This window comes from Glycine max, chromosome 5, assembly GCF_000004515.6.
Source record: "Glycine max cultivar Williams 82 chromosome 5, Glycine_max_v4.0, whole genome shotgun sequence".
Classification (NCBI taxonomy): domain Eukaryota; kingdom Viridiplantae; phylum Streptophyta; class Magnoliopsida; order Fabales; family Fabaceae; genus Glycine; species Glycine max.
The window spans coordinates 36,735,032-36,761,344 of record NC_038241.2 but is presented as its reverse complement, the minus strand read 5'-3'; the positions used below and the strand labels follow the sequence as shown (position 1 = coordinate 36,761,344).

The 26,313-nt window shown below is 33.0% G+C and overlaps 5 protein-coding genes across 8 annotated transcripts; 3 read left to right on the top strand and 2 right to left on the bottom strand.

Moving 5' to 3' along the window:
* Window positions 1-2,423: 2,423 nt before the first annotated feature.
* LOC102666497 (transcription factor mef2A) lies at window positions 2,424-5,035 on the bottom strand. Its single transcript, XM_006580806.3, has one exon. The coding sequence runs from the start codon at window positions 4,234-4,236 to the stop codon at window positions 2,776-2,778; it is 1,461 nt and encodes a 486-aa protein (XP_006580869.1). The 5' UTR covers window positions 4,237-5,035; the 3' UTR covers window positions 2,424-2,775.
* A 6,172-nt stretch (window positions 5,036-11,207) lies between these two features.
* LOC100802594 (protein SCO1 homolog 2, mitochondrial) lies at window positions 11,208-14,395 on the top strand. Of its 4 annotated transcripts, none has more exons than XM_041015580.1 (7): window positions 11,208-11,407; window positions 11,526-11,601; window positions 13,346-13,546; window positions 13,632-13,721; window positions 13,807-13,848; window positions 13,959-14,091; window positions 14,180-14,395. In XM_041015580.1, the coding sequence occupies exons 3-7, from the start codon at window positions 13,522-13,524 to the stop codon at window positions 14,286-14,288; spliced, it is 399 nt and encodes a 132-aa protein (XP_040871514.1). In that variant the 5' UTR covers window positions 11,208-11,407; window positions 11,526-11,601; window positions 13,346-13,521; the 3' UTR covers window positions 14,289-14,395. The 4 variants fall into 4 exon arrangements, with proteins under 4 accessions (XP_040871514.1, XP_025984284.2, XP_040871516.1 ...); XM_041015582.1 differs by lacking the exon at window positions 11,208-11,407 and adding an exon at window positions 13,090-13,234 and having other exon boundaries at window positions 11,437-11,601; XM_026128499.2 differs by lacking the exon at window positions 13,807-13,848 and having other exon boundaries at window positions 11,209-11,407.
* A 244-nt stretch (window positions 14,396-14,639) lies between these two features.
* LOC100802066 (inactive TPR repeat-containing thioredoxin TTL3) lies at window positions 14,640-18,560 on the top strand. The gene is given in 6 exon segments (XM_014775762.3): window positions 14,640-16,514; window positions 16,516-16,781; window positions 16,901-17,099; window positions 17,337-17,509; window positions 17,582-17,915; window positions 18,029-18,560. Coding segments are annotated over 6 exon segments (1,614 nt in total). The 5' UTR covers window positions 14,640-16,010; the 3' UTR covers window positions 18,167-18,560.
* A 1,276-nt stretch (window positions 18,561-19,836) lies between these two features.
* LOC100797102 (PLAT domain-containing protein 3) lies at window positions 19,837-20,820 on the bottom strand. Its single transcript, XM_003525011.5, has 2 exons — window positions 20,581-20,820; window positions 19,837-20,515 (listed from the first exon to the last, which is right to left on the bottom strand). Exons 1-2 carry the CDS (start codon window positions 20,650-20,652, stop codon window positions 20,012-20,014), a joined length of 576 nt encoding a protein of 191 aa, XP_003525059.1. The 5' UTR covers window positions 20,653-20,820; the 3' UTR covers window positions 19,837-20,011.
* A 3,309-nt stretch (window positions 20,821-24,129) lies between these two features.
* On the top strand, window positions 24,130-24,864 carry LOC102668552 (NDR1/HIN1-like protein 13). Its single transcript, XM_006580216.4, has one exon. It carries the CDS (start codon window positions 24,130-24,132, stop codon window positions 24,862-24,864), a length of 735 nt encoding a protein of 244 aa, XP_006580279.2.
* Window positions 24,865-26,313: the final 1,449 nt, after the last annotated feature.

Below are 26,313 nucleotides of genomic sequence, written 5' to 3'. Positions count from 1 at the left end.
AACCTTATATTATACTTCCTTGCGGCATATATACTAGTTAATTCGATATTGCCAATTTTTCCTTTAGATATAGCCACTAGGTAATCAGTTTAATTATTATGTAATTAGAACCGCATAATTAGATCCCACCATACTTCATTAAAGCATTCAGATCTGGACGTGCCTGCATCGGCAACACACATGGGAAGCAGCCCTTGGAAATAACGGTGGAAATATACTAGGTTAAATTAGGTTTTATTGTAGATTTAATTTGAGTTGATCTTAAATTTAAGGTTTAAATTATTTATTTAACACATGTCTTTTTATTTGGACTTAGCATTAAGAGTATATCTAAATGTCCATTCTGTAGTTAAATTTCCTAAGCCTTTTTGGTAGGTTAAGATATTTAAAATTTAAAATAAGCAAATAAATATAAAAATATATATTTTATAGAGTATTTAATACAATAATGACAGTATTGTTATTAAATTAAGATAAAAATAAAATGACATCAATTGTATCAAACTTAATAAAAGGATATATTTGGTAATATTGTATCCTAAATAAATTTTATCAATTCATTCACTGAATCATGTGATGTTATTGTAATTATCATTTGTAAAAAATAGTTGCTATTTATATTTTAAATAATATATCATAGGCTAAAACAAAGTGAAATGATAAAGTATAATTATGTGAACTTCAAATTTAAAGAAAATGAATGGTATAAAAATCGAATTTTTCGTTTAAATAAATATTTTAAAAATCTTAATAAAAATTATTCAATACACAGATAACGCAGGCTAGCAAACTAAAGCATGATGATAATGTCAAATATTTACATATATATACTCAAATTTTTTCAGTTTACAAGAAACAACTAATAATAATATATCTTGAATCACCTAAAAAATTTCCCACTCCAACAAAAGGTGATTGCGCACTCCAATAATTTATCAATTGTAAGATATACTATTCCTCAGTGATCCTATCCCTTTGTAATTCCTTTTGCTCTCTTTTACTTTTTCCCGCGTTTCCTTGACTAACCGTACACATAAAAGCAACAAAATGTAAAAAATTGTTGTCTATGCGGAACACTTAAATTATTTGATTTTAGTCGTATAGACATAGCAAATACTGTCATAAAAATTCAGATTAATTGAATTGGAATTTTCCATTGTCCTAATCTGGCTCGGGGTACAGGACTAGAAGGACCATATATTAATTGATACACCAGGACATTTAGCCGCAATCGCGTTTCTTCAGATTTGATACCAAATTTGCATTATTTTAATTTTCATAAATAAAAAATTCTTATACTGTTGTATTGTAGTACGGAGTTCCTATTCACACAAACAAAACACACCAGCAAAGTGCCATGAACCATAAAGACTTCCAAATAGTTTTGGTATCGGTGTCAGGTATATTATTTGAAGATGTCATGTATGAATTTATTGAAATACAAAGTTTGAGATGAAGTCTTGAAATTTTAGATTAAAATGTGATTCAAAACATATATTTATGACCTAATAGAACATGCATGCCCCCATAACACTTTCTTTATTTTCTCTTCAGAGAAAATAAAAACAATAATTTTGTACGAAATTAAAATAAAAAGTAGTGGAGAGATAATTTCATGATTCAAATCAGACAGACACTTTTTCCTTTTCCATTTTTTCAGTGTATAATGATTTTATATATACATACGTACCAAGATAATTGGCTCAACTGGTCACTACTATTGAAATCTTATTATTACACATCATGGCTACATCTTCGCCAGTGTAAACTATGTGAGCCAATTTTGAGTGATAACGTACACATATAAGATAAGCCTCTAACATGACTATTCCTAAATTCTGAAAAAAGAAGATGATCGACAAAAGAAAAATGATTTAGCCGTTAAAATGCACAGGCGTGAAATGTTTGCGTCAATTATTGAATTTCTTTTGTTTTAAATTTAAAAACAACAATAAGTGGAAGACGGGAATGTATGGACCCATGGATACATGCCCATGTGTAATGTGTTTTTATATGTTATTGTCATAATCTTGAAAAGTTGGAAACATATGAAGATGTCTTTGATTTCGATAAAACAAGAATGCGGCGGATAAGAATTCCCCAAATGTCGCCACCAATTACTCCTAGAACCCACAACTTTATAATCGGCGTTAAATTAAAGACTGAAAAGAGAGAGAGAAGAAGATCTTTACACTGCAGAATGTACATAAGATGCCAAATGAATTGAAGGCGTTCAAAAACAAGAAGAGAGAGGGAGACACACACATTCTGTTTTTTTAATCCTGTTCAATCAACGCAAAAGATTATACTATAGTAGTATTTCTCTTAAACTCTCCCAAGTCAAAACCAAGATCCATATATTATAATCTAACTCCAATTCACATAGTAAAGACACAAAATACATAAAGTGATATGATAAACACTTTGAAACCACCAGGATCCTTTTATATATATTATTATAAAAGCACAACTCAAGATAATTTGAGGGGAAAACAATAATTGAGAGAGAGAGAGAAGTTAATTAGCTGCTACTTATTTACACATAATTTGAGGGGAACCAAAACACAATGAAAAGAAAAAAGAAATATATGAAAAATAGTGTTTAATTAATTAATTCGATGGTCATAGTTAAGCTGAGGATACCAAATAAGATTCTGTCTTTCATGCATTAGAATTATACTAGCATATAGCACCATTAATTGCTTTAAACTTTATGAAATCATAAACATCAATCGTTTTTTTCTTCTTCTTATTCTGTTTGCTGGCCCATATGCTTTAATCAGAAGAACAATTAATCCAGGATTCCACCATACCTTGAGTTCTGGCTGCAGTAGTTACAGTGAAGTCTGGTCCCTTCTCTCCATGAAAATCCGATGAAGAAGCTGAGTAGTGTACTTTGCCATTAGTGACTACAGCTCCCTCCCCAATGTCGTTGTAGTTAACAGTGCCACTGAGAGCTCCTCCTCCTCTTCCGTGATCGCAATCATTGTTGGTAATGGTGCCCGTTCTCTGGGCCCATTCCGTTGAAGAATTAGTAGCATTACTCAAGTTGTTGTTGTTGTCACTTGACAATGCTCCCACTCCAACTGATGTTGACGAAACCATGTTCTGATGAAGACATCCGAGGTCGGTGTTAACATGGTCGTGTCTCAGTTCCAGTTCCTCATACAACCCCATTTTGAGATTCGGCGGAATTTCCAAGGAGTGTTGTTGTTGTGTTCTGGAGACAAGAACAGAAGAAGAGTTACCAAGAGTGTACTTGGGATGATGATATGCCTCAAGAGTACTAGTGTCTGGGGTGGTGTTGTTAAAGTTGAAAGGCTGTTTCGCAAGGCCGAAATGCTCAGATAGTTGTTGTTGTTGTTGGTGGTAGTTAATGGAAGTTGAATTAGTAGGAGAGTTAGTTGAAGGTGGTGGTAAAGTGTTGGAAAAGGAGGGAGGAAACGGGTGAAGACTTCGAAGTTGGAGTTTTTGTGCAAAGGGGCGAAGAAGGTAAGGAGGTTGTGTTGGAGGGTCGAAAGGGTTAACGTTAACGTTGGATCTCAAAGTTGGTGTTGCGGTGGAAGCAAAGAGATCCAACCTTGTTCTCGGGAAAGACGAGGATGTGAAGGGTGGTGCTGGGATGCCAGTGAATTCCTGAACCATGGCTCGGAAATTGGTGGTGTCTGTGGTTAGCACAGTGGTAGGTGCACGCCTAGAAGCTCTTGACCGTTTCTTCGGGTTTCGAACCACGTTGCAGTTGTTGTTGTTGTTGTGGGTTTGAATCTGATCATTGTTGGCGGCTGACACTGAAAGCATTAGTCCGCGGGAACCACTTTCTGGAGGCAAGGTAGGAAAAGCACCACTATTGTTCCCTCGTGTTTGACTTGACACAAAAGCTTCGTTATGTGGCGAGGGTACTGAGGATGATGAACAAGGTATCAACCCAACAAGATCGGTTTGGTTTGATTCGGATCTACCTGTTTTGGACCACATCACGTCAAGGTTTAATAGTGATGTTGAACTTTGTGTGATGGGATCCAAGTAGTTTGATAAAGGGTCGAACATGTGGGTGTTTTGGTGATGGTGCTGTTGTTGTTGTGATGGTAGAATAAAGCGAACAACTTGGCTTGGTGGTGGTGGTTGTGGTTGGTTGGTTAAGAACGCAGAGAGTGGTGATGATTCGGCGCGTGAATCGTACTCTTCATCGGCGCCGCTTGAGGATTGCAAGCTCCCGCTAGTGTTGGCCGAATCCATGAGAGCAGAAAATGGAAAGACGTGAGGGAGACAAAGTGAAGAGAGATTCTGATTACTTGCACATACAACAAGTGTGCATTTAAGAAGGTGCTGTGGTAGCTACAGAATGAGGTATGGGAGCGAGACAAGAGAGAGAGAGAGAGTGTGAGAGTTTTTCTGGTTGTGGAAAGACAAGCTAGTTTTCTTGAGAAAGTGCTTCCTTCCACCCACGTCTTTAAGGGCTCTCTGCGAGACTGCAACTGCCACACAGACACAGTGCTTGGATCACTTTTACTTAATCTGTGTTTGTGCAAAAGGGTAGTGTTACGTAAACAAGGGAATAAACAGCCCACGGATGATCATGCATTTAATATACTTGGTGCAGAGAAGTTGTGAATACAAGTTACTTTGTTTAGGACTTGGGAGGGTAGGAGAAGTCTTTGCTATGTCTCTTGCCTCTTTCTTTGTCCTGGGTTTTGGATTACTTTACTACTACAGATTTTAAAAAGGATGAAGTATTAGGGTTTCAAGTGAAAGAGAAAAGGAAGAGAGAGAAGGAAAAAGAAAAGGATAGTTCTCTAGCCTTTTTCTCCTATAAAAAGAGAGAGAGGCTGCTTCAATTCTGGTAGATATGTGGTTTCACCAGCAAAATATCGGAGTGGGGTAGCTATAGGAATTAAGAGAGAGGCTTTGTGATGGCAGGCTCTTAGTGGTCAACATGTCAAAGTATGTGAGATTTGTGGTTTTGATTTAGAGACTGAAATATGGAGGAAAGACATAATATAGAAGAGTTGAAAAGGTTATATATTATTTATTGAGAACGTTATTGTCTTACTGTTCATATCTTACATTTTGCGGAATAATGAGATGTGCAAGCAACCATATTAGAGTGATGGTTGTTGAATTACATAAAGGTAAGAGATCAACAATATTTGGCTTTCCAAATTGCGCCAAGAAACCACTAAAAATACGTCCATATTGGTAAATACAAGAAACAATTTTTATGTCTTTTTTTTATTGATATTCATTATTAAAAAAATGAAGAAATGTGACTTATTTTTTTCCAGTAGCTTTGACCCAGTCAGAAATTGTGATTATAAATTTTTTATAGGGGGAAAATCTGAAAATCTGAGAGAATCTTCCACAGCCTTCTTCTGCTAAAAGACGTAGAAGATAAATCATGATATTTATCAAGTATACCTAATATCTTATATTTTAGTAATTTTACTTTATTTTTTCCTGTTAACTCTTTCTTCTTCTTCTTATGATTCGTCTGTGTTAGTTGCCAATACCACCAATTAAGAAGCATATGCGTGGGTAAAAATAATTCCAATTTTATTACCAGGTTCTCAAACGATAGATGGGTGAATCAGTTCAACAACATGCATGTTGGTTCCAACCAACGAAACTTGTAAACAAAATCAACAAAAGTATTCCCTTTTTTTTTTCTTTTCTTTTGTGAGTGTGATTTTGGGAAGGGGAAGCTGTTCAACAATCAAATGACCATCAAATAATCCTCAAAATAATCAACTTGGTTCATAGTATACATAGATGTCCGTATAGTTTCTACGGGTGAAATATTTATACCCTTTTTTAACTTTGCGATATACCTATATATGCTCTGCGTACCTACGTTTGCCCCGAACAATACCAAGTCTATTAAGCAAAAACATGTACACTAGATTTCTAAAGTTTATTAGGTTGTACATATAATATGTTTGTGATCGATTCCCTGCCTACAACAATTTAAATCCCTTTTCGTGCTAATTGTTTCACCTGCCATCTAAAACTTAGGTTGGGATTTCATCTTAACTTTATAATATGATAGTTTATCCATGTCTTTACTGAGAAAAAATTGTGATAATTCCTGGTCATATACATCGTATAGCAGTTTTTATCTCGGTAATAATGTATGTAAATAAGGCCCAATATGGCAATATGTGCGTCACCGTGTGTGTATGTATACTTGGTTTTCCTTAACGGGGACAACATGGGCCTACTAATCGTCCTTTTTATCTAAAATTTAAAATTCAATATTTTTATCAAAATTAATTATTGTAATTAAACTTTCAGGAAGTTGTGAAATCGAATGCTGCCACAGAGCCACATCAATGGGATTATCTTATATTCTATCACTATGATTAGTCCAATAAGAAAGAAGTAAGAACCGTAAGTATATAAAGCAGATGCCATACGGTCATACTACGCTACTTCTATTTTATTTTCTTCTTTATTCTTTTTGCTTTTATTTAGTATTGTGTTAGATACCGAGATTGTGCAGTTTCCTTCCCCAAAAGTATTTTTCAACAACAATATTGATGCACTACACATGGCTCCAAAGGTCCAAAAGAATTAAAAATAGAACTGTAGATGGGTTTGAGTATAAATATGCATTAATCTGCCCCCAAACTGCAGAACTAAGTATGTCTGGTTTATGTTGCTTGAACATGTAACTAGTTTAATTTGTATTACTGGATATGTCACCAAGCGATGAATCTAAGAAAGGATTTGGAAATGATATTGATGGGACCTCTAATCTAATGTACATTATTGTCAAATGGACAGCAATTGGAGTCGTGGACATACCCATTGTTGTCTGATGATGATGCTGGCCGTTCGATTCGCTTGTTGATCCCTGATGAACATATTTATCACCCATCTCTTCTAATGAAATAGAAGGAAAAACAAACTTAATATTGTGTTTGGTTGAGAATGCAAATAAAATGTAAAAAATATACATGTGTAAGACCCACTGAGTTCATCTTATTTTTTCTCTATTTTTTCCTTTCTCCTCTATCAAACGCACACCCTAACTACAACATTTTAAAATGAGAGTTTTATTAAAATTAAAAATAATACCGTGCCCGTTGATGCATGCGTGTGATGGTGATGTTTTCCTAAACTTACGTAAAATGTATTTAATTTTGATATAAAATATTATAAGAAAATATATTTATATACCAAGGACATATTATTACATGTAATTATAATAATAGTAATTATAATTAATGATTTTCAATTCTATAACTGATTATTTTAATTGTTAATAAGGATAAAACCCTTAATAATAGTAATTTTTGGAACATATTTGTATATAAAAATATAGTATTTATTGACGTATCAACTAACATATTTTTATTAAAATTTAAATTAAATAATTAATAGCATATTAAAAATTCAAAATAATATTAAAAAAATTACTCCTATAATTATAAAATATAAATTTATTATTTGTGCTAGTCATGCGACACTAGCTAACTAAGTTAGTATGGTAAGAAAATACATTTATATATACCAACTTCAGTACATATATAATTCATCAATTTCCTTAAAAAGTTATTCATAACCTAAAAATTAATCCGAAAACACTCCTATGAAAAAGAAAAAGAAAACACATTTATTTACCAATTTCATGTACACAATACATTCGATTGTCATCAGTTAATAAACCACGAATATAAAATAATAAAACTGATGAAGAAATATGTAAAATTGAATTATTAAATCTTAATAAATTTAATTAGAACGGATTGACAATATAAACTATAAATATAAATAATTAAATCGATGATGACATATGTAAAGTTACAGTATTGAATCTTTTATATACCATTTTTAATGAATTTAATTATAATAATATAATTTTTTTTATTATTATGCTATATAACATAGTAATAAATTGTTTTATATTATTATATATTCATGAATTGATTTTTAATTTAAAAATTTCTAATTAATTGGTACTATATTTTTAGAAAGTTATTTTTTTTTGTATTTAAGGCAAAAGACTTAAATTTAAAATCACTATCCGCTGGAGAACAATTCGGTCCACATATTGAACGATGTATAAATTATACACTGATAATATATCATAAAAGAAATAATATAACGGGGATTCTATATAGCTTTAATTAGTGCATGATGGTGAGTAAAAAATTGATTAAAGGGAGAGAGAAATGACATTCGAATTACCCCGATATATTCCCCAAATCGCCATGCCTTTTCACTGTTTAATTTTTAGCAAGACGTAGGCGAATATTTTCTTGCCTCTCATCCCCTTTTCGGTGGCTATTATTTTCCACCATCTGTCAACAATCAATCAAAACAACTAAATAGATGGATACCAGAATAGCTGAAAAACATATGTATGTGTGTGAGGATGATGGATGAGAAAAACGAGACTAATCAAAGGTTAAGAAAATTTGAAAAGTAATCCCCCAAGAAAGAAAAGAAGAAGAAACAAATATTTGGTCAATTTTTTATGTTTATTTATTTTGTGTTGTTTTCTAAGGTGCGACCATGCTGTACGTAAACTGCTAAAGCCAAATTGGACGAATGTAGAAAGGTACGTAGAACAACCATACGAGGCGATAATGCAACTATTCGAATATTCCCGTACTACTATTTGAAATTAAATATTATCATATTATGTATGGAAGATCATTTTTCAATTTCCTCACTTGAATTTCTTCGTTTGTTTTTGTTCAATTTTGTTTTCGCTTTGTTCCCGAGAAGGAAACTTTGTCACAGGTGATGCACACCACAGATATTTAGAGATCAAGCCAAATTTCCTTATTAATATATGATATGCTTTTACGTACCTAACCTAACCACGGAAACAATTTGAAATTTAAGATGCTTCAAACACGTGATTAGACAGCACTAACTATATCTTTTTCTAATTTTTTTAGTATTGTTTTGCAGTTTAATTTTTTTAAAAAAACTTATTAATTGCATTTAAAATTAACAATAGCAATTAACATTACTGTTATAAGTCACTCGATCAGTTGTAACTTGCACATTCACAGGCAAGCTGAATGATCAATAAACTTAGAAAAACAAAATTTAAGCAAAGTGTCAACTTACAAACCCACGGTTTCATCTTCATTAAGAAGAAAAAAAAATACAGCCGTACGAGCTAGAAATTTAAAATACTTTGGGTTGTGGAATCTATTTATATGTTTGTCATATGTAATGCCATAATCTATATATATTGAGATTAAGAAAATCAACAAATATTTCTGAGGGAACAAAACCTTCTTAGAGAATGCATTGCATAAATATTAATCTAATCGCATGTGTTCTCGTAAAAACAATAACCGAGAGGGTTCTTAACGGTTGAGTTTTGTGTGATCCTTCCAAGTTCTTTTATCTCTAAGAGTGTGTTTGGATGGAGTAATTTAAAATTTAAAAAAAAATTAAATTTAAAAAATTTCAAATACTTCAATTGAAATTTTTTTATTTTCAAAATTTTGTGTTTGGATAAAAAAATTAAAATTATGAGAATGAAAAAAAAGAAAAGATATAATTAGTGTGTTAATACGTGTTCCTCGCTCACATCCAATTAATATTTTCTTAATTGCTATTGTTAATTGTTTGTTAAAGAAAGATGTAAGAAGAGAATTTTAATTTCTCATCGATTAAAATTTCAAATTTTTAATTGTTTAAAATTCTGTTTTAAAATTCTAAAATTTTAAATTCTTTATAAAAAGCATCTAAATAATGAATTCTAAATTACAGAAATTTAAATTCTCTTATAAATTACTTTCTTCGCTTAAAATTTTCTAAAATTCAAAAGGTATATTCTAAAATTTTTAATTAGTGCATGATGAAAGTGCATTTAAAAGTGTTGGTATATTCATTTTGGTAAAGTCGTAAAATTCGAAAACACACACACAAATTAAAAAAAAAAAAAAATAAGAGTACAAGTGAGACCCTCTCCCTCCAGTGCCGGGGATGGTGGAAGAGATACCTTAATGATGATGATGCACGAGAGGTAACAGCCATTTTCTTGATTTATAGATTTGATATGAAGATAGTGATATGAATAGATAAATATATATAATTTTCAATTTGGGAATACGACTGAAATTTGAAGCAGTTGATACCAGTCGCCATTTTGACAAGTCCAATGCCACCTAACAATTTTCCTTATTCTTTTTTTCTCCTTCCCGTTAACCTTATCAGCCCTTTCTTTTGGGGTACGTTAAACTATTCCCAATTTATTTGATTCAAACGCTTGCTGTATTAAGGAGGCACTCGAGATTTTTGGAAATTTTAGTGTTAGATAATAAATTGTAATTGACAGAAATATAAAAAGAAAGTTAAGTGGTGGAAACTGAAAGACCAAAGCCACATTACAAGTCTATGTAGTGGGTGTGGTGGGGTCTGTGGTCCAACCATTTGGTTATGGTCATGGTAGTTTTAATGTGTAGCACTAAAAAATGTTTTTTTTTTCCTTTTATGTAAGTAAAACGTTATTTTCTGACAAAAAAAAAATAGTCCTTTAGAGAAAATTAATTTTCTAATGCGGTTATTATATGTTTATACTAGTAGTATGATCTACGCTAATAATATGCACAACTGTTTTCATTAAATCAATGGATAAATATATAATATTTATTAATGTACAAGTTTAACGATCAATTCTTTTGTTAGAATCAATACAATAACTATGTCATATATTAAGGAGGAAAAAGTTATTTGTAAGGTTTACTCTCATGAGTGTAATCTTTGTTTAAAGAAAAATAAATGCTTAGTATAAATATTAATTATACATATATAATAATAGTATTGTATTAAAAGACAATCTCATTAATATAAAAAATATATATTTTTGTATATATATTATAATTCTAATAAGACTATCAAATTAATTTTAAATACATACACATATGTAAACACCCAATTTTGTCCGCTTTTCTTACTATTTTATTTTCTAACTTGAAATAAATAAATTGCTCTTAATTGCTAGAATTGGATCATTCCATAGCTGAGCCCAATGCAAGATATGCAACAAAAAATAATGAGAATAATAAAATAAGCCGAAGCATCTTGGGCCAACAAAACAGCACTCTCAATGTCCAATGGGTATTGCTAATGGCACTACCCACATGGGTGCACACTTTAGTCGTATCCTGCAATTGCCCCTTGAGAAATCAACAGAATCTTATTTCCGTTTTTGTTATTTGATTTCACCCTCAAATAACATAACGAAATGATAATTTCGTTCTATTATTTTACTTTCGCTCTTCATGGTACAACAAAAATTTGACTTTGTTGTGTTACTCATCCTATAGCACATGTGAAATTGTATTTCCGTTGTGGGTTTTTTTTTTTCTGCACATTGGTTTATGCTGTTTTCTTCCCAGCATCGCTCCACTGCTGCGGCCCATGGGGTGCCTATGTTGTTGTGTGTTCCCTTACTCCACTTTTTGTCTCTTATTGTTGCATTGCTATTCAACTTCAGCGTGATTGTTTACCTCATTTCAAGTAGATTGAATTCTGTGTTTTATTCCATTTAACTACAGCCAGCTGCTGTTCTAGGATTTGCCGGGCTTGCAGCTTTTTTTCACTACAATGATGAGAGGAGAGCGGTTCCCAAAGGTATTTGCAATCTGGTATTCTCAATTGATATCTGCTTTGAAGAGTTCGGAGTTCAATTATTTGGTGACAAGTGTTTGTTTTTATCTGTACCCTTCTTTAATTATTATGCCCTTTCATCATGAGAAAAATTAGATGTTATTCCTTTCTTATATTTTGTTGCTAGGCATGTTTTCTTGAGTCTAGTTTACACCGAAAGGGCATTCTTACAGGTTTCTGATTGATAGTGTCAAATATGGTTATGATAAAGGAGGTCAGAGGGTCTAAGTATATCAGTAATCTGGCATACTGGTTATAAAATTTCAGTGGTGTTTCATGAACTTTGGAGTAAGGGTCTAAGTATATGTTAGAATTAATTTTGGAAATATGACCTGATGGTCTTGGCTTTATGGCACTCTGTTAAATCCGTTGATGCAATTTATGAACATGCAAGCATTTTGCAGATGGGAAACTTTCCACGGTCAATTTTGACATGACATACGATGAGTAACATCAGAGTGTCTAAAAAAGACGAGCTATGCACCTTTTGCTCATTTTTTGCTTAGTTATTTACTTATATCATTAAGTTTTTTATCGCAGCATTGTACCAAATCTATCAAGTCACTATTAGTGTCATTTAATGATTAGGCATGTGAATGTGTATATGTATTTGGGGAGAGTCTTTGCTTAATTGCCAGACAAACACATTTGACTAGATGCTCAGTTCCTCTTAGTTTAATCCAACTCGGTTTCTTTTTGTTGATGAATCCAATTTGAAAAAGAGTCAAAAGAAATGGTTCGATCCTCTTATTTTTATTTCTCGAATGGAGAGATCCATGAATTGGGATCCTAATGCATATAGATACAAATGGTCCAATGGGAGCAAGAATTTCTAGGAACATTTGGACTATTTCATTTCTTAGCAGAATAACCGTTTTCAAGTAGTGTTCGATCAATTACAAATTAATCAATATTCAATTGATTGGTCTGAAGTTATCGACAAAAAAGATTTGTCTAAGTCACTTTGTTTCTTTTTGTCCAAGTTACTTCTTTTTTTCCCAAGTTTCTTCTCTTTTTGTCTAACTCACTTCCTGAAGGTTCTAATTTATGTCTCAATGATAAAATGTTTATATTTGTTCTTCATATGTATCTGTGAGCTACATATGCTTTGATGAGAATATATGGTAAATTATCAAGAACAAATCATTACAGCAGAATGTAGGGTGGATATATAATCTGTTACATTTTTGCAACAAGATTATTCCAATACATAAAGGAAGTGGTCATGACATCATTATTTGCTACTTCTTAATTCTTAATGAAGATCCTTTTTTTGTTGTGTTAAAACTGTATAATCTCTTCTTTGCAAAGGTTTCTGTTTTGCAAAGTAGGCAATTGTTGGGACTTGTAACTGGAGCTTGGGATAGATCCCAGTCCCATTGCTTTATGACTTCGTTGGTTGGAATTTTATTGTCTAACCTGACCTGTGACTTGCAAATGTAAATCCTGCAGTTGAGTTGATCAGGTCAATACTTTGTAAGAATTACACATACTCGACTAAATTTTGTCCTTGCTCTTATCCAAGATTATTCATAGAATCACTTGTGACTTCTGGGTGAGATGGTTTCATTTTCATTTTGAAGTTGTCAATTTCCAGGTTTAGTCATCAAAGTTTAGCAAGTTATCGGATTACATTAGTGTGTTCCCAATATAAGTTTGAAAGTATGTTTTATTTCCATTGTCCTAATTTCTTTATTTCTTGGATCAGGTCATCAGGGTGGTGGCCTCAGAAATGTTGCCAATGGACCCATAATTGGGGGTCCATTTACACTAATTAATACAGAGAAACAGGCAATTACAGAACATAATTTTCTTGGGAATTGGGTCCTGCTCTACTTTGGCTATACCTCATCCCCCGATTGTGGGCCAGAGCAAGTCCAAATTATGGCCAAGGCAATTGATATATTAGGTTTGGCACTTAAATCTCAGTTTCCTGTGTTATAAGTTTCTTTCTCTGGCTTAACCTTAATATTATGTATTTTATTTGGATAAAGAATCAAAACAGAATCTTAAGATTCTACCAGTATTTGTTTCCACTGATCCTCAACGTGATACGCCCTCACAACTTCGTGCCTACCTTAAAGGTTAGATTGTCTTGCTGGCAAAACTTCATTTTTAATTACTTCAAATTTTAGCTTTGGTCAATTATGCTTTATGCTTGATATTCAGGTGTGCTTATGATAGCTGAGGTAGAGGGTGCCAACACAGTTGGTATGTCCTACCTCATTGCCATGCCTTAGTTCACCTTTCCAAAATGCTCTACCCTTTTGGCTTTGCCCTACTAACTTTTCTTGTCTATCTTTCCCTCTGTTGTGTTGCAGAGTTTGACTCAAGAATCATAGGATTAACTGGACCTGTTGCAGCTATTAGGCAGATGGCTCAAGAATATTGTTTTTACTTTAAAAAGGTAGAAGAGGATGGCAGTGATTATCTTGTTGACTGTTCTCACAACATGTATGCACTTGTTCTACCCTTATTCATCCTTCTGTAGCTCTGTATGGTTGCATTTAAACATGGATATAAACTGTGTTAAAACAATCAGGTATTTGCTGAATCCTAAAATGGAGGTTACGAGATGCTTTGGTGTCGAGTATAATGCAGAGGAGTTGTCAGAAGTGATAGGGAAAGAGCTGAACAGAAACCCCTCTTAATACTTTAGATGCAGCCTGATATTACTTTTTACCCACGCTTCTATTTTTCTTTTTCTTCTAATTGGATCACAGAATCATTTACATTTGACGAATTAAGTTTTACTTTAGAGGATTGGATTTAGCTCTGCTTTATTTTCAACTAGACTTGCAGAAAATTGTAGTGGCAATCTGAGCTTCATTTTAAGTTTCGCGGCCATTTAGTTTTTGGGTAACATCTTAGATGGATGTTTTATACTTGAATGTTTTCACATCCACCGTCATCTAACAAGCACTTTGGTTTTAGTTTGCTAGTCCTATTCCTGGACTTCGTTTCTTATATGCCACCTATTAGAAGTTTAAGCTAGTTAATTATGAAAACTACAATCGCATGAGAACTATAGATGTAAATTTGACCATTAAATCCTATGTAAAAGTATAAAATAAAGTTGTGATATTTTAAATGGTTATGCAACATTTTAATCTTAAAATATTTATATAAAATTGTATTGTTAAGATAGTTTCATTAACCCGTAATACAATGTATAATAAGAATATAAAATTGTACATTTATATTCTTATTCTATTAGGTTTAGTCAATTGCATGGATTATAGGATGTGATGTAATTGGACTCAGTTAAGAACTGATTTTTTAGAGATATTTTATTATGAAAATTCTTCTAATAATTTTCTGTAATGTTCTTAATCTCTCTTTAAGGGTTTTTGTTACCTTTTCAGCTTTAGTTTTGTGATTACAAGTCAAATTTTATGTCTTCTTGAATCCATCGTCTCAATCCTTGTTTATCAATGAAAAACTTTAAAAATATTAGTTCTTATTTTTCCCCCTTTTCATCTTTAATACATCTTACTTGTTGACATTATCACGCATGTTCTTTCCTCTTGTTTTTCTTGTATACCAAAGTTTAAATACTATTAAGTGTCTATCTCAGCTTTTTCTCCAACTTATTTGACAAATGATGTTAATATTTTTCTGAATAAATCTGTCCACCGTCTCCAAAGATTTATCAAAATACCAATTAAAAAATGGAAACACTACAGTTTGTTTAAGGGTCGATGTAGCGACTCAAACCATGCAGCAAGTTAACTACATATAACTATAATATTAATACTCATAATCTATCGTGAGGGTTCCTTCCCATGACCGGGTCTCTGGGTTCCTGCCATAATGAAACAAGCATCTGAAAAAAAAAATTAACTCATTTGGGTATCATTACTCTATGTCCCCTTTAGGTGATGCAATTTCATATGACCTTTCCAACTGCAAGAAATAGAAAAGGAAGAAATTTTGTTTCCTAGGAGTTCCTCCAGGATCTAGGATTGAAGTTGGTGCTGTGTTTCAATGTTCGATTTTCACATGGTTTGGTTGGAGATGTTTGAAGTCATCATTTTATAGAATCAATCTTTATTTGTACAACCATTTTATAGTCATCATTTTATAGAATCAATCTTTATTTGAAGTCATCATTTTATAGAATCAATCTTTATTTGTAAGGAAAATGAAGACATTTTCCTTGAATTCTGATTTCTGGGCATGTAGTATACTAAGAGATTCAACCAGCCAACCAATCTATTAAAATCTAATCTCCCTTAGAAATATAGTAGTCCTTTATCATCATCATCTTAACGAAGCATCCTTTAACATAAGCAAAAAGACAAACAATCCAAACCATTGGAACATGGGAAACAACTCCCCACAGAGAAAATGTGGTTGTGGTGGTTTCATAAATGGAGTATTCTGGCGCTCTCCTCCCAACAACAACAACAATGCCAACAATTTTGAAAAGTCATCAAACGCCCCTGACAGAAAAAAAAGATCAAGGTGGCTGTGAAGATGTAACTTTCTCAGGAACAGCTTCATCTAATAACTCTTCAGCTCGTTCTGGCTCCAAGCCTCTCCACATGCCAAACCCTGTTGTTAACCGAACCCACCAAAGGAACCATCCCAAAGTGTCACCTAGGGAGGGCTATGTCAACAGTGGAAGAAGGGTCCCTAAAGAAGCAATTGGTATTTCTGGTGAACTTGAAAGCATGATCACCGATCGTCAAAAGGGAAGCAGCTCCCTTGTTCGTGCTTCTTCTAGCAACGTGATGATGTTTGGTAATTTAGGTAACCTTAGGCAAGGAGGGAACACAAATACCTATTCTCAGAACCCTGTTGCTAGTGGAAGATACACAAACCAAACGGTGGAGAATGTAAGTAAAGGAAGCAAGGAACAACCGGGTTCTCTATTTCAGGGTCGTGTCCACTAGAATGAACCCCAAACAGTTAAAGATAATGGGCAATGAGGATTATAATAATGGAAGATTTCAAGACGCATTGGCTCTTTACGATGCTGCAATTGCAATTCACCCTAATAAAGCTTCCTACAGGAGCAACAGAAGTGCAGCATTAACGGCTCTAGGGAGGCTTCTGGAGGCTGTGTTTGAATGCAGAGAAGCCATTCAAATAGAGCCTCGTTATAAAAGAGCTCATTACCGATTGGGAAACTTGAACATGAGTGACCTCACACGAGAAAAAGATGGTGATTGCAGAATATACTCCTTCCAACTCTTCTATTTTTTTTTTCTTTCTTTCTTAATGGTGTTGTCACTAATTGGTAGTTTCTGTTTGCCTACAGATTAGGAGAAATGGATAAGGCTCATTATCATTATAAACAAGCAGGACCAGAGGCTGACACAGACCAGATTGCTAAAGTCAAAAAAATTCAGGTCCATTTGAACAAATGCACCGAGGCACGTAGGCTAGGAGATTGGAACAAGTTGATTAAGGAGACCAACTATGCTGTTTCATTTGGTGCAGATTCTGCCCCACATGTTAGCTACTAGCCTCTATTACATGAGAAATTATTACATGATCTAGAGTCATGTAATAATTTCTGAGTTATATGTAATGTAAATATTGATTGAGACCATAGACATATGGTAGTCTTGAATCATGTAATAATTTCTCCTGTTACACATTGAACTCTGAAGATCTTTCCCATGATTGATCACACGCACATGCATTTCAATCATGCTGATATATGACTCTGATTGTGGCTTTACTTGAAGATATTTGCATTGCAAGCCGAGGCATTTTTTATGCTCCGTAGGCACCAACATGCAGAAGAAGCAATGTTGAAGGGATCTAATTTTGATGTGGATCATTGCATCCAGTTCTTTGGACCTATTTGCAATGCAAATACATTGGTGACTCAGGCTTGGGTTCATTTGGCTGCTGGCAGGTTAATGTTTCGTTTCTAATTGAAAAGCAGAATGTTTCTTAATCTCCGTCTATTCACACAATAATATACCAGATTTGAAGATGCCTTGGTTGCAATTCAGCGAGCATCTAGGCTTGATCCAAATAATAATGAGATTAAGAAGCTGATGAGGTAGGCTAGAGCTGTGGCCGCTGCTCGATCAAACAGAAACGAGCTTTTCAAGGCATCCAAATTCTCCGAAGCATGTGTTGCCTATGGAGAGGGGTTAGAGAATGATCCATATAACTCGGTTTTGCTATGCAACCGAGCTGCATGCAGATCCAAAACAGGCCAACTTGAGAAGGCCATGGAAGATTGCAATGCTGCTCTTAGCTTGCATCCATCTTACAGCAAGGCTAGGCTGAGAAGAGCAGATTGTAATGCCAAGGTAAAAATAGAAAAACACTTAAATAAAGTTCCTTTATTTACTTACATAATGCAATGCACTTTTAACATTTTTATGTGCTTAATTTGTGTATTATGTTTATGATATGAATGTAGTTGAAAAGATGGGAAACTTCAAGACAAGACTATGAAATATTGCTTAAAGAGACACCGGAGGATGAGGAATTAAGAAGGACTTTGTTGGAGGCCAAGAGCATTTTATCCAACAGCGAGGTGAATGAAGGTCAACACTAATGAAGTAATGGACTTATATAAAGATAGTTTAGAGACATGTTTGGTGAAGATATGAAAAATGAAGCGTGACAAAAAAAGGTGATAACAGGAAAAAGGGCCCTAACGTGCCTATTTGTCAAGGATGACAGAAAAAGCACACTTGTTGTCAATGATCAATACTCAAATCCTTTGTAGAAAAAGGATAAAGCACGTTGTGGAGGAGGAACACTACGGGCCCGTTGACAAGGGAAAGGTGCAGCATAAAGTATCAATGAATTATTTCTAAAGTTGAACTTGAATCCATCAAGTGAAGGTACAAATTTACTTATTTTATATTGAGATTGAAGTTTAAATTAAATTAGTCGGAGATAGTTGATAACATCTCGTATTATGCCATAAATAAAATGATTTTAAACAAACATAAATATTTAAGAGAAGATATATTAATAAATATATTTCATCTCTAAAAATAAAGAATAGAAATTGTACGCATTTGTTTGATCTTTCAGTCTCTTTTCTCTTTTAAAAAACTTTCTAGACTCATGATTCTAAAAAAATCAATCTTCACATAAACCGGAGGGATAATCGATCTGGTCAAGACATTGATTTAAGAATTAATGGTTCAACGTGAGTGAACTTGGTTTTAATAAAATATATATTTTTTAATATTTTAATATAATATTCAAATAATATTGAAAAAAACACATAATATACATAAGTTGATAATAATATAAAGTAAACTTCACTTAAGAGTGTCATAAATTATAATATTTTCTTTAAACTAAACTAACGTTGTTTTGAAAGTTTAAAAAAAAAAGAGTTTTAAGCGAAACTAGTTAATCGAATGGATTTATTGGTTTTTACCGGTTTTTTATGAATTGGATTAGACACGTAGCCGGTTTTCAATCGAATTGGCCGGTCAGATTTGATTTTCAAATCAGTGATAAAAACTCCAAAATTTAGGTTGGTTTGTTAATTGGCATGCTGGAATGACAATGAAATAAAGATATTTACACAAACTTACACTAAAGCATTTCTTTTTATATATTCACATGTAAATTATTAGAAAATATTTTTATTTGTAACTTTTGAATAATAATCCAGCTTGTGCTTACACATACAAGTTTCTTTTTCAGTGTCCGGGGAAAGGCACTTCCCTTGTTTCTTGTATTCTTCAATGTAGCACTAGACAACCTCGGCCACTTAAGTAAATGAATAAATTATACCGGCAACTATATTTACTCTCGAGACACGTTCTCATTAGAGTGTGTTTACTGTTTTGTTTTCCACTAATGCGAAATCCCGAATATGTAAACAGAAAAGTACTAATATCTAACGTTTTATGAATTTCAACAAAAAAATCAAACGCATGTTTATATGAAGTTATATCCATTGTTTCTCTTGTGAACGTTTATGCGTAATTTTGCTCGCTAATCATTTCCAACGGCACTATATGTAATCTTGATGACAAAAATTGCAGTTTATCATTGAACAACGAGTTTAACGTGATTGATTCAATCATAAATCATCATTTAAATTATTTTTAAGATTATTTTATTAATGGCATTACATTAAGTTTGTACTGATAAAAGGATTATTTTTTAAAATATAAAAAATCAAAATGAAATTTAAAAAAAAAATATTATGATAAAAATCAAAAAAATTATTTAACCTGTTTGGAAAAGATAAAGTTGAGCAATAAATAGTAGACTAGCATTGAGTCATTATGCATAGTAGTACTTTCATCCAGATCACCGATTATTATTCAAGTACTAAGGTGATCTGGGACAACTCAAGCTAGGATTCGGATCTGTTTCTCAATATTAATAAATACACTGAAATCACGTAAAACAAAACACCAGCGACTCAAGCAAGTGCACTCAAAATAGAGAAGGCGGATCCGGATCCGGATCCGGATCCGGGTCTCTCCGAAACGGGGCGGGCCTGATCCAAGCTGTAGGGGCAGTGGTTCCTAACGGCCCAAAGCTGGTAAGGCGAAGTGTCGAGAGCGAGCCACTGCTCCACCTCGTACTGCTCCTGACCGCACGAGAGGTGGGGCCCAGTGGAGGTGACCTGGACGTAGTTAAGGTACCAGCCGTGATGCGAACCCGAGCCGTCTGAAGTAACGTTAACGGCGCAGACGGGTCCGTTAAGACAGGGTCCCCTTCCGCTGAAGATGTCGAGGTTGCCGCGCTCGAAGTAGCTGTAGCCCTTGCCCATCAAGCCGCCCCATGCTTCGATGTTTTTAATGTAGATGTAGTAGCCGTACTTGTCGTACAGCTTCAGCCCGATCTTCGAGTCCGTTCCCCCCTTCAACACCGAACCGGTTCTAACGTAGGCCGTGTACACACAATCGTAGTCGCTGTCGCTCTGCATTATATTTTATGAGATCGCGAAAAGTATGAGTTAGTAGAAGGAGAAAAGCGAGTTCTTACCGATCTAACGGTTGCGGCGATGCAGAGTGAGAACAGGAGGAGGAGAGAGAGACTCTGTGTTGCAGGTGCCATTTTTTAATCCAAGTGGTGATGAGGCCAATGCCATAGCTTCTGATAAATAGAGCCAGCCAGCCAGGGACACATGATTCATCATTCTCCTCAATCAAATTATTAAATTACTATCAGATTCGCATTCTAAGCAAAATTTCTATACCAAAACAAGTCGTTAACGTATGACACCTAACAAAATTACACATACTAATCAAAACAATCAAATATATTTTTCGTCTTTAATTTCTTTGTTTGTTATTTTGCTCCGTATATTTTTTAACAACCGGTCAACGTTTTTATTTTATTTTTTTCCATCTAATATTCTAGTCCTACTTTTTAACATCAACTAACTTTGAATATTGTTTTAGAAAACAAAATGAATACATCAGATTTATGCTAGGTTTCGTTGTATGAAAAAGAAAAAAAATAAACAGAAATAAGAAAAATATTTAAATTAAAATAGAGAGAAAGAAATGTGAGACCTATATTATTTTTTAAATTAATTTCCTTTGAATAGTAACTTCTTCTCCGCAACCAAATCATCCCTTAATGAATTCTACAATTAGTTTTGAGACAACAAATATCTTTTATTTTTTATTAAAGTGTTATTAGTATAAATTGAAAACGAATTCAGAATAAGGTTGAGCCACAAGGAACAAAAACTTATTCTTTTAAAAAATGTTTCTATTAAAACAAATTAAGATATATATCATAAAAATGTAAGTTTTTGTAAAAGAGATCAATCAACTAAGTTTAAACATATCTTATAAAACAAAAGTGTAAATTTTCATATTTATAATTTAACTAATTTAAATCTTTAACTTTTTTATATATTACTTTAATGCTTAAATCAGTGTTTATTTATGGATTATAAAATTAAATTAACATTTGAAGTCTTTCTGGACAGGAGTATCTTTATGCATGTCTAATTTGTATATTTTAAGTGTTTTTTTTTACTAGATTTGTATATTCCTTTGGTGTTAATTAAGTGTTCTTGACAAAAAAGTTAAAGACTAATTATTAAAATACTAAAATTCATTTAAGAGATTAATTTTTTGATGTTTTTTTATAAGCACGAAACAAAAATTGAACCCATAATTATATGCTTAAAAAATAATACTATTTACGAACAAGAACGGATGGACAAGAGGGCAGGAAGGGGCCCAGCCCCCTCTTAGACATTTCTCATGTACATAGATTTAACTTAGTTAATGTAAATTTGTGTAAAATTAATTATTTATGTTATTATTATAATACTTTTAATAATAGGTAATGTTAGTTAACATAAAATTAGTAGTATTTGTTATTATTATCATAATAATTTAGATGATAATTAAAAAAATTATGTAAATTTAATTATGTGTCTGTTGTTTTTATGATGATTAAGGTTATTATTATTTAAAATAAAAATTAATTTTAATTTTATGTATAAAAATAGTATTTTAAAAAAGTATTATCTATTAAAACTTATAAATTTAAACAATTACAAACGAAAAAATTTAATCCTTTTTAATAGGTTTCTGGATGTATATCAAATACCAACCATACAACATGTTTCATCTTAGAATAATAAAATAACACATTTCACACGCGCTCACACAAAAAAATTTCTTAGAATATAAAATGACACATGTTGCTCGATTTCACGTTGTCGAAATCTCTGAATGAGTCCCTAGCTACTTCTAGTATATTATTAGAAATATCTATTAAATTAAAGGAATCTATTCAAAGAATTTGAAATTATAATTTGAAAATTTTAAATTTTTAAATACACGTATTTAAACAATTTGTACTTTCTAACGTCTGGTATGTGAGATAACATGCAATATTGAGAAATATCTTGAAGAAAAATCAAGACTCATCACAAAAGCATAATGTCAATTCAGAAATAGAAAACAACTTGAAAAATGTAGAAATCTAATAAATAGTTTCAGACAGGAGAGAGAAATTAAAAGTAAGTCGTTTAAAATTAAAAGTAATTTAAATAATTAAAAAATTGTAAAAATGTGCAATGAAAATGAAGAAAATTGAATTTAAAATGAAATTTGAGAAAGAAGAGTATGAAGAACAATGCAAGTTAAAATGTGCTGATGCAAAAAAAGTGCCACTTTAAAGAAAGTGATGAAAATTAAATAAAAATTAACAATATATATAATTGGATTTATCAACTTTTATAAAATAAAATAAAATTATATGACAGTATTTGGTGTCTGACTCCAATATATGAACTTGTGTGGATTAATTTTTCTTTCGCTAAATTAAAACTTTATTAATAGGCTTAGAAGCCTATAGGAAAATTGATACAAGACATATATCAATATGTAAGGCGTTAGAAATGAAATTAGGAGCTACATAAAAAATGTTGTATCACACTAAAGACCCAAATCATACTTAAGCCAAAACATCAACTACTTGATTTGTCTTATGCAACACATGAACATGAGTTCTATACTGATGATGTTGTGAATTGTTCTCACGAAGTTAATTATAACAAGGATGTAATTGACAACGACCTCATTACTATCTAAGAATCAAAGTAGGCAATAATATATCAAAAACCTCTATTACAAGCTAACTTCAAAGTCATGAAAACCTCTATCCAAGTTCTGCAGCATATTAGGGTTCTTAATTGACTAAATGTCATTTTTAATCTTTTATGCTTTAGTTTGTTTTTTCTTTTTGATCTTTTAATTAAGTTTTAAAAGTCTTATTTTAATTTGGTTATTTTAGAGTTGAACTTACATATGATAAGTATTATGCACGGTTAAATTACTTAAGGAAAATTACACCCACCCTATTTTTGAGATCTTCTTGAATGACAAATAAAGCCGTAATTAAAATAACCATCATTTAGTAATGATTAATATTAATTAACATTTGCCTGTATTTCTATATTAGATTGTTTTTCACATCATGGGAGAAAAGAGAGAACAAAGCTAATAAAAACAACGTGATAAAAAAATATATAAGGTGAACATGAAAATCAAATGAGAGTAATTAATTTTCTTTAAATTTTGCTAAAGTGGATGAACAAGAAAATTAATAATTGGCAGTTGGACGGTTGGTTAACATATATATACAACATCATTTTTGGTTGTAGTTATTACTTGCTACAAGTATGCTAATTACACTCAAAGCACAAAAACAGACATAATTCTTATACGCACTAAAAATAGACGAGTTCAGAAAACTAATCAGGCCATAACGGTTCTTAATAATCAAAAGTTAACAACCTAGAATTAGAGCCGATATAGACACACACACCCGTCACCCGTCATAAGAAAGCTGTATGAAGTCCCAAGAAATAACAAAATGTCTCCATGCATGCGCTGTGCGCCTGTGTTTTCCGCGCTGTCACAACCCCTAATATCTCATTCAAACCCCTAAGCCCCCAAACTAATTCTCTTCGCATGCAAGCAATCGTTAACTCGTCCAAGAAGAAGCCGCGTAGTCATTCTTCTTCACACTGCGCGCGCGCGTGCGATTGCTTGCATGCCAATGGAGGGTCACGCCGACGTCTCCGCCACATTTCCGCCGCCTCCTGGCCACCACGGCGCCGACACGTATATCGTGCAGCTCCCGAAGGACCAAGTGTACCGCGTGCCGCCACGCGAGAACGCGTTGATCGTGGAACAGTACCGCAACCCAGCCACCGCGAAAAAAAGACGCGGCGGTTGTTGTTGCTGCTGCAGCCGTCGTGTCTTCCTAACCGTCGCTCTTATCGTTGTGGCAATCGTTGCCGTCGTTGGCATCACGCTGGCCACGTTGTACTTTATTTTCAGCCCCTCGGGTCCCAAGTTTACTGTCTCCCATGTGGCCGTTAATAGGAACAAGAGCTCGCGGGCGGCGCCGCAGTACGAGGTTTCGTTGAGGGCGAGGAATCCGAACGAGAAGTTGGCGATTGAGTACCAGGATGGGGACGTGTCGCTGTTGTTCGATGACACTAAGGTTGCCGAGGGGAAGTTTCCGACGTTGGAGCAAGGGCGAGGTGAGGCGAGTGAGGTTACGGTTGAGCTGACCGGATCCAGTGGAGCGTTGCCCAGGCGAATGAATGGTGGGGACGCAGCCGTGGATTTGAAATTGGAGATGAAACTTGCGATAAGGATAAGAACCGCGGGACTCGAAACGTGGGCCATGAGGTCCGATGTGGCGTGTGAGTTTAAGGTCAGCGCTCTCGGGAACGACACGCGAGTCTTGTCACAGCAATGCGATACCAAGTTCAAGCAATATTAATTTAATTAATTGGAGAATATTGGTTAATTAACGATTAGGATCATGGGATATGTATCTTATTGTTGTAGCGGTGATTGGATGATAAAAAAAAACATGGCAAACAGTTCAATTAAACCATGAAGTCATCCTTCTCTGTTTTGTAATTTTAATAATTATTTCAAAAAAATATTTAATTAAGTGGATAAGTTATGACAATTAATTTAAATTTTGAAATTTAAATTTCCAATTAATATCAATAAAAATGAAAATCAAGAGAGAAACAATGGTAATTATAGGCTCATAATTAATGATAAAAGAAAAAAAAATTGACTGAAGATTTTTTTGAAAATGATTGTAAAAGAAAATGAGATCAGTTGTTCTCTTGACTTCTGCTTGTTTCTTTTGGCTTATCTTTGCTTATCTTGCTCTCTCTTTGTTTCTTTTAAATATTTTTTCTCTTTACTCTTGGATCAATTTTTATTTAAGAGTACTATAACATTAGTTCTTCTAAAACATTTTTGAGAGATTTGTGTGAGATACCGCAAATAAATTTTTTTGGTGTCACGTCTCAAGAAATTGAAAGGTAGCAAGTTTGGCATTGATTATTCAACAAGGCCTAAGAAGCGTCAACGTGGATGATGATGATAAGAAAGTTTATTGTCCTAGTATTTCACTTTTGCAAGGAAACAGTGGTTTATTTGATCAAATGTTATAAAAAAAATTGTTGTTTAATTCATCAAATGTTATAATTTTTACTGTTGGATAACCTTTTTTTTTATATTGGGGGGATTGGATAACTTTTTTGATCCAACATAATTAGACAAACTGGGGTGAAGCTTATCTGTTTGGTGACTCCGGAAACTGTTGATACCATGTATTTTTTGACAAATGGATCATATTCAATCATTCTTGAGGTCTCAAAAGTCAAAATTCCCCAGCACCTAGCATGGTGATTTCACTTTATGTTAGGGTGTCCTAGGCTAGATCCTTTACTGCTGCACATTTGTCTCATGTGACATGTGATAACTCTACATTAATCAAGTTCAACAAAGTAGTCACGCTGGGCAGGTGCTAGAGATATGTCTTCTTCTTTTTTTGGTGAAAATAAGGGAAAGATATATGTCTTCTAAATTCAACAGTTTATCCTGATTCCTGAGGTGGTTGGGGAAGTTTAGTTTTTCTTTTCCACGTGTATATCGTTTTAATAAGTAAACTTTTCTTCTGTGAATTGATATTTTTAAACTTAAATCAAATTTATAAATAAAAATACATTTAAGGAATATAATTGATATTTTTCTATTAAGCTTAACAATTTTAGTTTCCTACGTGTGTATATCGTTTGTAAAAAAAAATCTGTGAATTGTAAGGATATTTTTAAATTTAAATCAATTTTATAAATTTATGAATAAAAATATATTAAAGGAAATAAGAGATATTTACTATAAAATTTGACTTTTGTTAATTAGGTTA